Below are 12,316 nucleotides of genomic sequence, written 5' to 3' on the forward strand. Positions count from 1 at the left end.
AGGGAGCAGGGATGGGGGGTGGGATTACTTTGCAGCAGAGATGGGAAGCAGAACCCCTCATCTGTGTCCTTACATTTGCTACCTGTGAACTGAATCTGCATGGAAATTCTCAGGGGGGTGCAAACTCTGCCCTAGGGCTGTGTCCCCCATTGGGGTGGGCAGGAGGTGAGGAGGTACAGGGCAGGGGGCCTGTGATGGCACTGGGGAAGCAGGGGCTGGCTTTCATCTGAGCGTGGGGGGGGGGGGGGGGGCATTTGCCCTTGTTCTGGGCTGTCCTCTGAGCTGCTTCCCTGCCTGCAGGTGCTGCTCTGGAGAAAACTGCACCGTCATGGCCCCTTGTCCTGTGTGGGGCGGGAGGTGGGTGAGGAGCTTGGCTGGCAGGCATTGATGGTGCCATGTCATCCAGCAACGTGTTCCCTGCTGCCCTAGAGGCAGGACAGAGTCCCATGGTCCCAGTCAGAGCTGGGGGGCCCCAACGAAGGGCAGGGGAAGGGCTCACCACAACAAAGCCTGGCAGCTGCTGAGAATACACTGGTGCAGCCAAACGGGGCGTCCACCCTCGCCACTGAGGTGACGTGGGGCTGGATGTGTGCAGACAAAGGGAAACTCACCTTGGATTTCCCTGGGTGCAGGCATCTCGTCATCTGCTGGAGCTGGGGGACCAGCAGCACAGCACGTTCCTTAGCATCCTTTGGGGAAGAGCTTGCTGGTTGGTGGCACTTGGGGACAATGCTCCCTGTCCTTTTGGTCACCTCTCAGCAGGAGAGGCTGCCAGTTGGTAGCCCCTGGACTTAAGAGCGGTTTCATTAGCTAATCTCTGCCCAATTAATCTTAGCTGATCCAGTTAATCATGGCTCTCCAGGCCTTTTGCTCCTCAGTGGGGATGACTGGTGTGTCACAGGGATGAGCCAGCAGGCTGCACGGGAAGTGGGGGAAGAGTCCAGTCCCCCTGCAGAACTAGGGGACAGGTCCAGCTGTTCCCCCTGCCCCCAGGGACTTGGCTGTTCCTCCTTGCAGCCTCCCTCGTGAGCAGGGCAGCCCTGCCGGGGGCAGGGAGGGAACAGGGAGCAGGGCTTTGGTGCTGGCACGCTCCCAGCAAAGGGCTGCTCGTGGCTTATCGAATTTCTCTCGATGGCAGCAGATTAAGCAGGCGGTGGCTGCTCTGGCTGTCCCCAGGCAGAGCGAGCTGGCCGGGCTGGAGCTGCCCACAGGCTGGGGGGGCTGCCTGGCCCTGCCCCTGGCCCTGCCCCTGGCCCCTCTCGCTGCAGGATGCTGAGTGCCCGTGACCAGTGATGCCATGGGTGTGTGAATCCCTCCCTGCAGCTGAGCCACGGAAGTGAGTCAGGGGAAGGAAAGGAGGCGAGAAGCAGCTGATCAGTGTTTGCTGGTGGCCCCCAAGGGCACACGGTGTCACCTGGGGTCCTTGTGCTGGATGGAATGGGAGAGCTGCAGAGGAGCAGAGGGAAGCAGTGCATTGCCCACCAAGGAAGCCGAGGGAAATGGATGAGCAGAAAATGGAACTGGGACTCTGCAGCAGGGAATACTGGCCAGGAGAGGAGCTCACACAGCTGGGCAAGGACAGCCAGATGGGGATACACTGGGATGTAGCCTGTGGATATAAGGGAGAGATAAAAGGTCCTGCTGGCCAGGAGGGAGGTCCTCACGGCCAGCAACGGTCCCACGGCCCCACGGGGTGTGGGGCTGAGCGGGCAGAAGAAGGCAAAGAAAGGAAAGCAGCATCAATGGAAGGTGCACAGGAGGATGAGGCACATGGAAAAGTGGTTAAAAGGAGAAACCAGAGTTTCTTTGTGGGAAGTAATGGGGCTGGAGCAGCTGGGAATGGCACAGGGGTGGGAGGGGATAAGAGCAGGGGCTGAGGTGGCCTCTTGGCAGGCAGCAGGCAGTCCTGGGGCTGGTGGGCTCACTGATGGGTGTTGCAGTTCTGGGGCTGTGCAGGGGGAAGGAGTCTAGGGACCTGACCCACCTCCTCAGAGCCCTGATAGGTGGAGAGGCTGCAGAGCTGGGGGAAGGGAGCTGCCTTGGCTTGGGAGGAGAGGGAAATGTTTGACATGGGCAGTTGTCAGGTGCAGATGGGATTTGGCCTGGGGATGAATCCATTGTCCTTGAGTGGTGCCACAGGGTGGAGCAGCTCAAGCTGTTGGCCTCGTGAAGATGCAGCCCTTCCACATAGGAATATATCCACTCGTTTTCATGGGAAAAACAACTCCTTCATTCCCCTTTGGCAAACACTTCTGTTTAATTTTTCCTTTCCCGCATCTGAGTGGGGAGGCGGAGGCCACTGGGAGGCAGCAGCCCACTTGCTGGCTTAGGGACTCAAGGATGGTGTCAAACACCTGCTTAAAATAATCCAAGCTCAAGAAAGCCTGAGACCAAATGCTTGAACTCTGGGATTTATGGGTGTGATCACTGGCTGAGCACAGTGGGAGCTCCGGAGCCATTCCAGCGGGAAGATAAGAGGAGGGCTTGGGAACTCCAACAGAAGTAGCTTTGTCCTCTGAATGCTGTTGGACATGCCAGCTCACTTATAAAATAGGCAAAGGGTTTCTGAAAGGCAGTGCCAAGCTTGTAACACTTTCTTGATGCAAATTTTTCCACTGTGTCTATGGTTTCCTCTCACCCCCTTGGAAATCATACCACAGCTGTCAGACCTCAGGTAGCTTTAAAGCCATCCCCTTCTCTTGGGATTCTTTCTAATCTGTGGATTTTTTTTTTTCTTCCCTCTCTCCCTCCCTTTTCCACAAATTCTCCTGAATTTTTCATTTCCACCATGGGAAAACACATCTCATATTCAAGATCCCTCCTTACTGCTCCACTTCCTTCTGGTCATGGCCCATGTAACCAGAGCTGTGCTGGTGCTCACTAACGATCTCATTTCTCCCTGATCTCCTTCCTCCTGGAGCAAATATCCTGCTGGCAAAACCCAGGCTTGGAAAGCATTAGGGAATTCACACACACCCTTGCAGGTGGGATGCCAGAGGAGCAGTTCCTGCCCATTTTCTGAGGGGTCCTGTGCTCCATTTTCACCACCAGGCTCAGCATGGGGAGCCAGGGAGCAGGGAAAGGCAGGAAAAGGGATAGATGTTAGAAGGCAGAAAGGGATTTGTGTCAAAAGGATCCCGAAGGATGCAGCAATCAGAGGAAGGATCCCAGTATAATTTTCTGGGCAGTGCCTGTGAGGCTTAACTGCAGCTGAGGAAAGGTGGGAATGGTGCAGAGCACCTGGGCATCAGTGCTGGGATGGGAGGTGTTGGTGAGGGGTTTGTTTTGTCTTGGAGAGATTTGCAGTTAAAAATTTGTAGCGATAGGACTGGAAAAACGATAGTAAACTGGGAGGTTCAGCTGAGTGCAATGGCCACTGGCTTGCCAGGAAGGGCTGCTGGTGCTGATGCTGCACGTCTGCTTTGTGGGAGCTGAATGGGAGGCGCATGCCCGTGGCTGTGTTCAACCACCGCCTCCGTTCTCAATGGAATGCCATCGCTTCCCTCCCTCCCCGCTCCGTCCTGCTGCCCAGTCCCTGCTTTGCTGGGCTCGGAGTGGAGACAGGAGGCTTGTGTAACAGGCAGGCACCTTTCTTGCAGATTGGGGGGTACCTGCTCGGTGCCATTGGCACCCTGGGATGAAAAAGCTGCTCCTTGGGGGTCGTGCTGATGCTGGCAGTGGCTCTGTCTGCTGCTGTGGGTGCCCACCGTGGGATGCTGCAGGGTGATGGAGGCTCCAGTGCTGCCCTGGGGTAAGGGCAGGGATGGCTTGAGCTGTGGGTCCTGACCAGAGGTATGACAGGGAGAAGGGAGAGGCAAAATGAGGGCAGATCGAGGTATGAAACAAAATGTCATCTTTCGGGCAGAGGCAAAGCTGTGTTCCCAGCAGGTTTCCTTGCACAGGCTTTCCATTCATCCAGCACAGCTGCAAGATATGGATTGGGATGCAAGTTTCCCTAACCCCCTTTCCTTCCCTTTTGCAGGACAGCCACTGCTCCCCACTAGCAGGACCCAGGTGCGGCCAGCGCAATGGCGGGAGCGTCAGTGAAGGTGGCAGTGCGCGTCCGGCCCTTCAACTCCCGGGAGATGAGCCGGGAGTCCAAATGCATTATCCAGATGTCGGGAAGCACCACCAGTGAGTGCCTCGGGGCGGGGGGGCTTTGGCTGCTGCTTGGGAAGGAGCACGTGTGGTGTGGTCACAGCAGCAAGCGCTGGCCTGTGGGGATCTGTGGTGACGATGCCTGAAGCATCTCCAGTGGTTTGGAGGAGGAGATGTGGGGAGGATGTCAGCTTTCCATGGAGAAATGCAGTCCTGCTGTTGGAATGGCACTGGTGGGATCTACATGGCACTGAGCCCTTGGATTTTGGTGACAGTGAAAGGGGCAGTATCCCCCAGTAGGCAATGAGGGAGGAATCATAGAATCACAGGATGGTTTTTTTGGAAGGGACGTTAAAGATGATCTCGTTCCAACCTTCCACTATAGATCAGGCTCTTCCACGTCCAACCTGGCCTTGGAGCTATGTGTGGGCCAGCAAGTGGTTTTTGACTGCCAGGTACCAGTGGCCAGGTACCACTCACTGCAGCATGCCAGGACCCATCCCTGTTTCTCTGGGGCTTTTGGAGACGCAGCAGCAGCAGGATGGAGGGAGGGGTGGGAGGAGGGTTTGCCAAGGGAACGGTGTGCTCAGGGTGGAGGGTGCAGCCTGGAGGCTTGGGGCTGTATGTCCTGTCAGGAGCCTGTCAGCCCCTCTTTAAATAACAGCTGCTGGCAGTATGGTGTGGGAATGGCAGTCAAACCCCTCCTCTTTGGCTCTGGAAGCCTCCAGATGGGGCAGTGTCTAAAATAACTCCCTGCCTGCCTGGGGCTGCCTGCGTCACCGATGGTGGGTGAGACACCGGTGCCAGCCACCCCCGCCGTGCTGCCATGACAACCCTGCTGCTGGGAGAGGATGGCACCCAAGGGTGCAGGGTGACTCTGGGACCCCACTGGCCACCCCAGCCCTAGGGAGCAGGTCTGTGGGGCAGCACCTGCTGGTCTCTGGCATCCTGTGGGGGTTCTCTCTTCATGGTTGGACAGGGATTCTCCATCTGCCTGGGGTGCAGAGCTTCTGCCCTCATGGTGAGGAAGCCTCCTGTCCGTGAAGGAGTTTCCCACCTGCCCAGGGCCAGGCAATAGGTAGGGCAGATGTTCCCCATTGTGGTTCAGAGGGGTGGGGGGGCCCTGTCGTGCCCCAGTCCCAGTCAAGAGCATCAGGCGTCCCCCACCTCCACCATGGCTGTGTTTGTTCAGAGCTGTCTGTCCCTGCTCACCCTGCACACCCTGGCTGTGCCCCCACCCCTCCAGCCGTGCCTATGCCTGCACCAGGGAGGGCAGCAGGGCTGCAGGCAGGAGCCCTTTGCTGACAGGGAGGATTTTCTCCATGAATGGACAAACCACTGGCTAATCCTCTTGGCCAGGGGGCTGGGGAGCAAGTGTGGGGGGCTCAGAAGCCTGCTGCTGCTGTGGCTGGTGGAGGCAGGAGGATGCCAGTAGTGCCAGCAGAGCAGGACTGTCTCAATCCCCCCAGCTCCTGGCAGAGAAGCCAAAGATAATCACGTCTGAGGGGAGTGAGAGCAAGTTTTCCCCTTCCCAGGATTATTTGCAGAGACCTTTGCCTGTGCTGGGGCAGGGAGGCAGGTTCTTCTCCTGCCTAAAGCATCGAGCCCCATGGGAGGCAGCGGGGCCCAGGGTGGGAAGGGATCTCAGCTTTTCTTTGCTGTCCTTTCACCTGCAAACTTCCAGCTGCCACAGCCACCACCTGCTCACCAACCCTGCTGCTCTGCTCCTGTGGTGTCCTGCACCCTGCGGGCACCATCCCGGGCACCAACACTCCTGGCCCCTCTCCTAATGGCTCCCACCAGGACGCTGTGGAGGAGACCCCTGGCTTTGATCCCATTCATGTTCTCTGTCTGGAGCTGTGCCTCTGCTGCCTTTAAAACCTGGTGATGATTTTCTCTGATGTGGGCTCTGGGCTTTCTCCAGCTTCGTGCCTGCCCACTCATGTTGCTGGCTCTTCAGGGCAAGGCAAGGGACATCTCCAGAAGTTTTCCTCCTTCCTGCCCCCTTGTCTCTATGTTTGTCTTCACCTCCACACCCCCTCCTTGCCCTTTGAATCCCAGAGCATGAATCTTTTGCAGCAGCTTTGCAGAAGTCCTATATGCCTGGTCCACAGGAAAGGAAAAATTCCACCAGCAGCATCCATCTGCCTGCAGGCAAATAAATGGGAATGGCAGGGGCATGGGAAGAACGTTTCATCTCAGGACAGGAGATGCCTGCTCTTGGGATGCTCCCTTCTCCGCTGTGTCCCAGTCTCTGGTTTCCCATGCTAGCTGGGCAGCTGCAGCTGGAATGCCTGGAGCCGTGTGGTGCCATCCCCGGCTGCTTCTGCGCCCTGTGCCCAGCATGGGCTGGCACTGGGATGCAGAACAGGCGCCTTGTGTGGCTCCATCCCCGCTCCACAACTCGTCTTTGCTCCTGTTCGCCGTGCTCAGCGTCACCTCTGCAGGGCAGAGACGGACCTGGTAACCAGATGGCACGGTGGAGCTGCCAGGCTGAGCACCAGGAGCCATCAGAGGTGCTCCATCCCACTCCTGGCATGACCTCTACTCCTGCTTCTCTTCACAATGCCCTCAGCACAACACCCAGGCAGTGGCAGGGGTCAGGAACGGGCAGCCCACCTTGGCTGCCCATGCTGCCCACAAAGAGCTGCTCTTCCAGGGGCCTCCACATCCCTGTTTGCTGCTGCAGCGTTGCCAGTTGTTACTTCCCAGCCCTTTCTCCTGGTGGTCAGTCTGCCTGGAATGCAGCTGCTGTCCAAAGCATTGGAGTCAGGCTGCCTGCAGCAGGTAGGCAGGCAGGTAGCCTATGCCTGCCCCTCTTTGGTGCCAGAGCTGGGCTCCTGTCCGTGCTAAGGAGCATCTCAGAAGCACCATGCTGTGGTTTTGTGGTCGGGGCTGGGTCCTGACCCCACTTGCCACCCTTCCCCAGCCTGCCTCGCTGTTGTGCTGGGTTGTTCTCAGGTCAAAAGTGGTGGACCCTTTCTGTGGGAGTAGAAGGCATATCCATTGTGGTGTTGGAGGAGGGATTCAGAGCAGAAAGCATCTCTATGTGTAACACTGCACATATGGCCATGAGAGACCATGGCACTGAGCTGCACCGTGCCTGAGGCTGCCCAGGAAGGCCCCAGCTGGAACTGGGAGTGGGTTTGAGCCCTGGCTGAGTGAAGGGCAGAGCAGGCTGGCATGGAGAAAGCTCAGGGCTTATGGCTTCTCCATCCTTGGTGGTGGCAGAGAGCAGCTGGGGCAGTGGGTATGGGCACTGTGCTGTGCAGGCCTCAATGTCACTTCATTGTCACCTAACATGGCTGGTGGCTGAACCTCGTGATTACCCGCTGGTTTGGGTTTCTTCTGATGCATCTGTTGTCTCAGAAAAAAGCCACATGGTAAATGCTCTACAGGAGGAAAAAAAAACACATGGCATGAGGAAGAGCAGTGATGCAGTCTCCAATTTCCATAGCAACGTCCTTTTCATCAGGGGATGACAAAAGCAGACTCTTGTTTCCGCTGGTGGTGTGACACGAGGCATTCATCACCCTGCTGGGGCTGGCACCTGCAGAGGCAGGGCCACAGGGGTGGGAGCTTCGGACACACTGCCCCAGCTGTGGGGAAAGGAAGGCTGTGACCCTCCTGTGCCAGTGCTGGGCTCCCATGGGCAGGTGCCACAGCAGGAAGGAGCCTGAGGGAAGGAGTCATGCCCCCCTCATGTGGTCAGCAGGATTTTTGGGCAAGGCTCTGCCCTGTTCCCTGGGCTCTGTTGGCTGTGGCACCCACCTCCTCTGCTTTCACAGGTGGGGTTTGGGCATTCTGGACCCATCTGCAGAGCTGGAAGATTCCCAGTCCACCTTCCAGGACTGTTTTGGACTGAAACCCATCACCCTTCATCCCTCCCACATGGACGGGGGGTGAGGGGGGCGAGGCAGGGGTACCATGGGTGGCTGGTGGCCTCATCTTCCATCTGTTTGTCCCCAGCTATCCTGAACCCAAAACAGCCCAAAGAGACGCCAAAAAGCTTCAGCTTTGACTATTCCTACTGGTCCCACACTACGGTAAGCACTGGGAGGCCTGAGCCCGCCTCGAAGGCTGGGCTGGGGAGAGGCAGGAGGGCCTCCTTGCCAAATTTCTCCATGTCCCCCTCCTCTGTGCAGCCTGCAGACATCAACTATGCATCCCAGAAGCAAGTGTACCGGGACATTGGAGAGGAGATGCTGCAGCACGCCTTTGAAGGCTACAATGTGTGCATCTTCGCCTACGGACAGACAGGAGCTGGAAAATCCTACACCATGATGGGCAAGCAGGAGAAGGACCAGCAAGGCATCATCCCACAGGTATGCCTGGGGAAAACTACCTGTCCTCCTCGTCCCAAAGGGGTGCCCAAAGGAAAAGCAGAGCTGGGAGGAAAGATGGCAGCAGGGTGGGAGTGAGGCCAGGTTTTGCCAAAGTCTAATATAGTACTGCTGTGACAATGAGCTGGCATAGCTTCACCAGGAGGGGGTCAAGGATGGTCATCCAGGCTCTCCAGGACTGGATGGACTATGGTCTGGCCACACAAGGCCAGTGGACGTGAGCAACAGTGGCCCAAGTGCTGAGCTGCTGACCAAGAGCTGCTGCATGCTGGCCTGGCAGGACATGGCGGGGCTCTGGGGATGCTGATTCTCCATGGCAGCATGGGGGGGGGGACTCTGCCAGCTCCCCAGGAGCCATTCCAGCACTCATTGGCTGGTTTTTGGGGTGAAAAGGTAGAAATCCCCATATCCTGGGCACCCCAGGCAGGAGCATCCTGCTGGCGGGGGGCTGAGCCTTGCTCTTGTGTCCACAGCTGTGCGAGGACCTCTTCTCCCGCATCAATGACACCACCAATGACAACATGTCCTATTCGGTGGAGGTAGGCACCCCTCTGCCTGCCCAGCCCCTTCTGGCATCCCACCTGGCTCCACAGGGTGTGCCAGTGTGCAGACCCCTCTTTGGGGTCATCCTGTAGCTCTGCCCGTGCCCTCTGCTCTAGGTGAGCTACATGGAGATCTACTGTGAACGCGTGAGGGACCTGCTGAACCCCAAGAACAAGGGGAACCTGCGGGTGAGGGAGCATCCCCTTATGGGTCCATATGTTGAGGACCTTTCCAAGCTGGCTGTGACCTCCTACAATGACATCCAGGACCTTATGGACTCTGGAAACAAAGCCCGGTGAGTTGGAGGAGGAGGAGATGGGCAGGGTCTGGGAAGCTTGAGTACTTCTTGAAGGTCCTGCTTCACTCCCTTACTTTGCCAGTCCAGCTGCTCTGGAAGTGGCAGTCCCCTCCTCGCTGAGTGTTGGGTACCCCCACTTGCTTTCACCTCACTTTCCTCCTGCTTTCCAAGTGCACTGGAGACAGCAGGAAGAAGCCTGAACTTGTGCACATCTTCTCCCAGAGCCCTCTCTTGCCCTCCAGACTTGCCATCCCACCATGTGCCCTGCCCTGGCATGAGCCCTGACCCTGTCACCAGCCACTCCAGTGTCCCTCACAGAGTGTCACACCTCCCTGTCCTCCTCTCCCTGCAGCACAGTGGCTGCTACCAACATGAATGAGACCAGCAGCCGCTCCCACGCCGTGTTCAACATCATCTTCACGCAGAAGCGGCACGACGCCGAGACAGACATCACCACTGAGAAGGTAAGAGCAGGGCCTGAAGGACTCAGGGGAACACTCATGGATCCAGGAAGGACTTCCATGTTCTTTCATCAGCATCTGGGGCAAGGTGGTGCAGCCTGGTGGAGGATTGGAGCAGGAGGGAGATAAGTCCCAGTCACATTCTAGGCTCATGGTCCCTTCTGGGACTGGTCCCTGCACAGGACATTTGGCAGCTGGTGCCCTTCAGCCCTGCCTGCAAGGATATTAGCCCTGCTCCTGAGCAACTCCGGCAAGGATGACCCTGCAGAGCAGCCCACTGCTGCCCTCAGAGCAGTGTCATCCTGCAAGAGGTTTTGGCTTCGTGCTGGGTTTGCTGTGCCCACAGGGCTGACAGCCTCCCCTCTGCCTGCAGGTCAGCAAAATCAGCTTGGTGGACCTGGCTGGGAGTGAGCGAGCTGATTCCACAGGTGCCAAGGGCACAAGGCTAAAGGTGAGAGCTGACCTGAGGTCCCCTTCTGCTGGTGGGACACCATAGCCTCCTCCCTCATCCCCAAAACATCTCTTTTCGTTGCCTGGTTCTTTGCCCACTGCACTGCCAAAATCCTTGATAGGATTGTGTTTGAAAGCTGCCCAGTGACCCCAGTTTCACTGGGGTCCACGAGTCCCACTTGGAGGTTGCTGGTTACCCAGTAAGACCAGCTGCTCCTTGCCCACACCATACTGGATATTCCTCATTTTCTCCTGGGCTTTAATGTGGCTCTGAAATGGGGCCTGAGCATGTGGGCTTTTCCTCTTCTAACCAGGAAGGAGCAAACATCAACAAGTCCTTGACCACGCTGGGGAAAGTCATCTCTGCCCTGGCAGAAATGGTAGGTAGCTGGAGAACAGACAAACAGCAGCACGGGGGGGAAATGGGCTCGGGCCAGCAGGGCTGGGCTCAGCTCTGAGGGATGGAGCATCCCAGCTCCATGGGATGGAGCATCTCAGCTCCATGGGATGGAGCATCTCAGCTCCAAGGGGTGGGCAGACAAATCCCAAGCTGTCCCTGCGGCTGGGGCAAGCTGGGCTGGTGAAGATGCCATCTGCATGGGAACCTGTGGCACTCTCTACTTGAGGGCTGGGGATCTGTGGTGGGTGCTAAGGAAAAAAGCAGCTCCCCTAAACAGTCTCTCCATTTCCTTTGCAGGATTCAGGGCCAAACAAGGTAGGTGCCCAGGCCGGATGGGGAGGGGGGCATTGGTTTTGAGCACAGTGGGAGTGGGTGGGAGTGGGTTGTAGGGTGGTTTGGGGGTGAGGCTGTGCCTGGACTCGAGCCATTCTTCTCCTGGGGGCTGGCAGAATCTTCAGCCTCCTCCTCCCTCTGGAGCTCTCAGTAGCCAGCCTTAAACAACCCTCCCAGCTCAGGGCATTTCACAGGCAGGACCTGTGGACCTGGGCAAAGATGCCCAAGGTTGCCATCCTGCTCCAGTCCCCATGGCTGTCACCTTTGAGGAGAGCAGGCAGCTTGACAGCCCTTCCCTTTGCTCTCCATTCCCCAGAACAAAAAGAAGAAGAAGACGGATTTCATCCCCTACCGAGACTCGGTGCTCACCTGGCTGCTGCGGGAGAACCTGGGTGAGGACAGGTGGGGGGTGTGGTCTGCTGAAGGGCGTGGCTGCCAAGCAGGGCGTGGCAGGGGGCACAAGGACCAGCGTCTCCCTCATGGCTCTGTCTTACTGGGCAGGAGGCAACTCCAGAACTGCCATGGTGGCTGCTCTCAGTCCTGCTGACATCAACTACGATGAGACCCTCAGCACCCTCAGGTAGGAAGAAGTGCCCTTGTTCTCCCTGCAGTGAGCAAGAACAGGGGAGGTTGTCAGAGGCCCAGACACTGCCACATGCTCTCCCCACCTCTGTGGTGTCCCTGGTTGAGGGTGTACTGTGGACGGAGCCTGCAACTCCAGACAAAAGGCCAAAGGACTGTCCTAGCACTGGGATCCTTCTTGCTGGAGGGGCTCTGCAACACTCTTGCTTGCCCAGCAGCTGGGGTTTTGCCCCTGTTCTTGTGTTGTTCAAGACCCTGCCCCCCTTCTTGTGTTGTTCAAGACGCTGCCCTTCCCTAGGTACGCTGACCGTGCCAAGCAGATCCGCTGCAATGCTGTCATCAATGAGGACCCCAACAACAAGCTCATCCGGGAGCTGAAGGACGAGGTGGCACGTCTGCGTGACCTTCTCTACGCCCAGGGCCTTGGGGACATCATTGACAGTAGGTACCATGGTTGCTCTCTGCCAGTGGCTCCAGGCAGCGATGGGCTGAGGTCCTGCTGGCCTGCAGGGCTGACGTCCGTACAGCCTCCCTGCACCCTGCTGCCCTGCCCCACAGCAGCATCAGTGCTGCCTCTGTTGAGCCCCTGCACGCATGGTCACAACCCCCAACCCCTTCCTGTCGCAGGGGGAGCTGCTTTCTGCCCGGCAAACCTTCCCTTCTTCCCTTCCACCCACCATCTTCAGCATCCAGCACCCAGCAGAGGTGCCAGGAAGGTGTTACTGGGACTGCACATGCCCATGGGCTCCCCTCCCTGTGCTGTCTGACATCCTACTGAGATGAACCCCCTCTTGTTCTGTTCTCTCTG

The 12,316-nt window shown here is 57.7% G+C and overlaps 1 protein-coding gene across 1 annotated transcript in view; it reads left to right on the forward strand.

Annotated features, from left to right (window-relative positions):
* Positions 1–12,316, forward strand: part of KIF1A (kinesin family member 1A) — a 41,931-nt gene that overhangs the window by 1,560 nt on the left and 28,055 nt on the right. The window contains 12 exon segments of the mRNA XM_053986190.1: positions 3,983–4,134; positions 8,068–8,144; positions 8,244–8,423; positions 8,915–8,980; positions 9,101–9,279; positions 9,635–9,746; positions 10,117–10,194; positions 10,508–10,573; positions 10,891–10,908; positions 11,243–11,318; positions 11,428–11,506; positions 11,807–11,949. Of these exon segments, the coding sequence (XP_053842165.1) occupies positions 4,029–4,134; positions 8,068–8,144; positions 8,244–8,423; positions 8,915–8,980; positions 9,101–9,279; positions 9,635–9,746; positions 10,117–10,194; positions 10,508–10,573; positions 10,891–10,908; positions 11,243–11,318; positions 11,428–11,506; positions 11,807–11,949 (1,180 nt within the window). The 5' untranslated portion in view covers positions 3,983–4,028.

The sequence above is a fragment of the Vidua macroura genome, chromosome 10 (genome assembly GCF_024509145.1).
Source record: "Vidua macroura isolate BioBank_ID:100142 chromosome 10, ASM2450914v1, whole genome shotgun sequence".
Taxonomy (NCBI): Eukaryota; Metazoa; Chordata; class Aves; order Passeriformes; family Viduidae; genus Vidua; species Vidua macroura.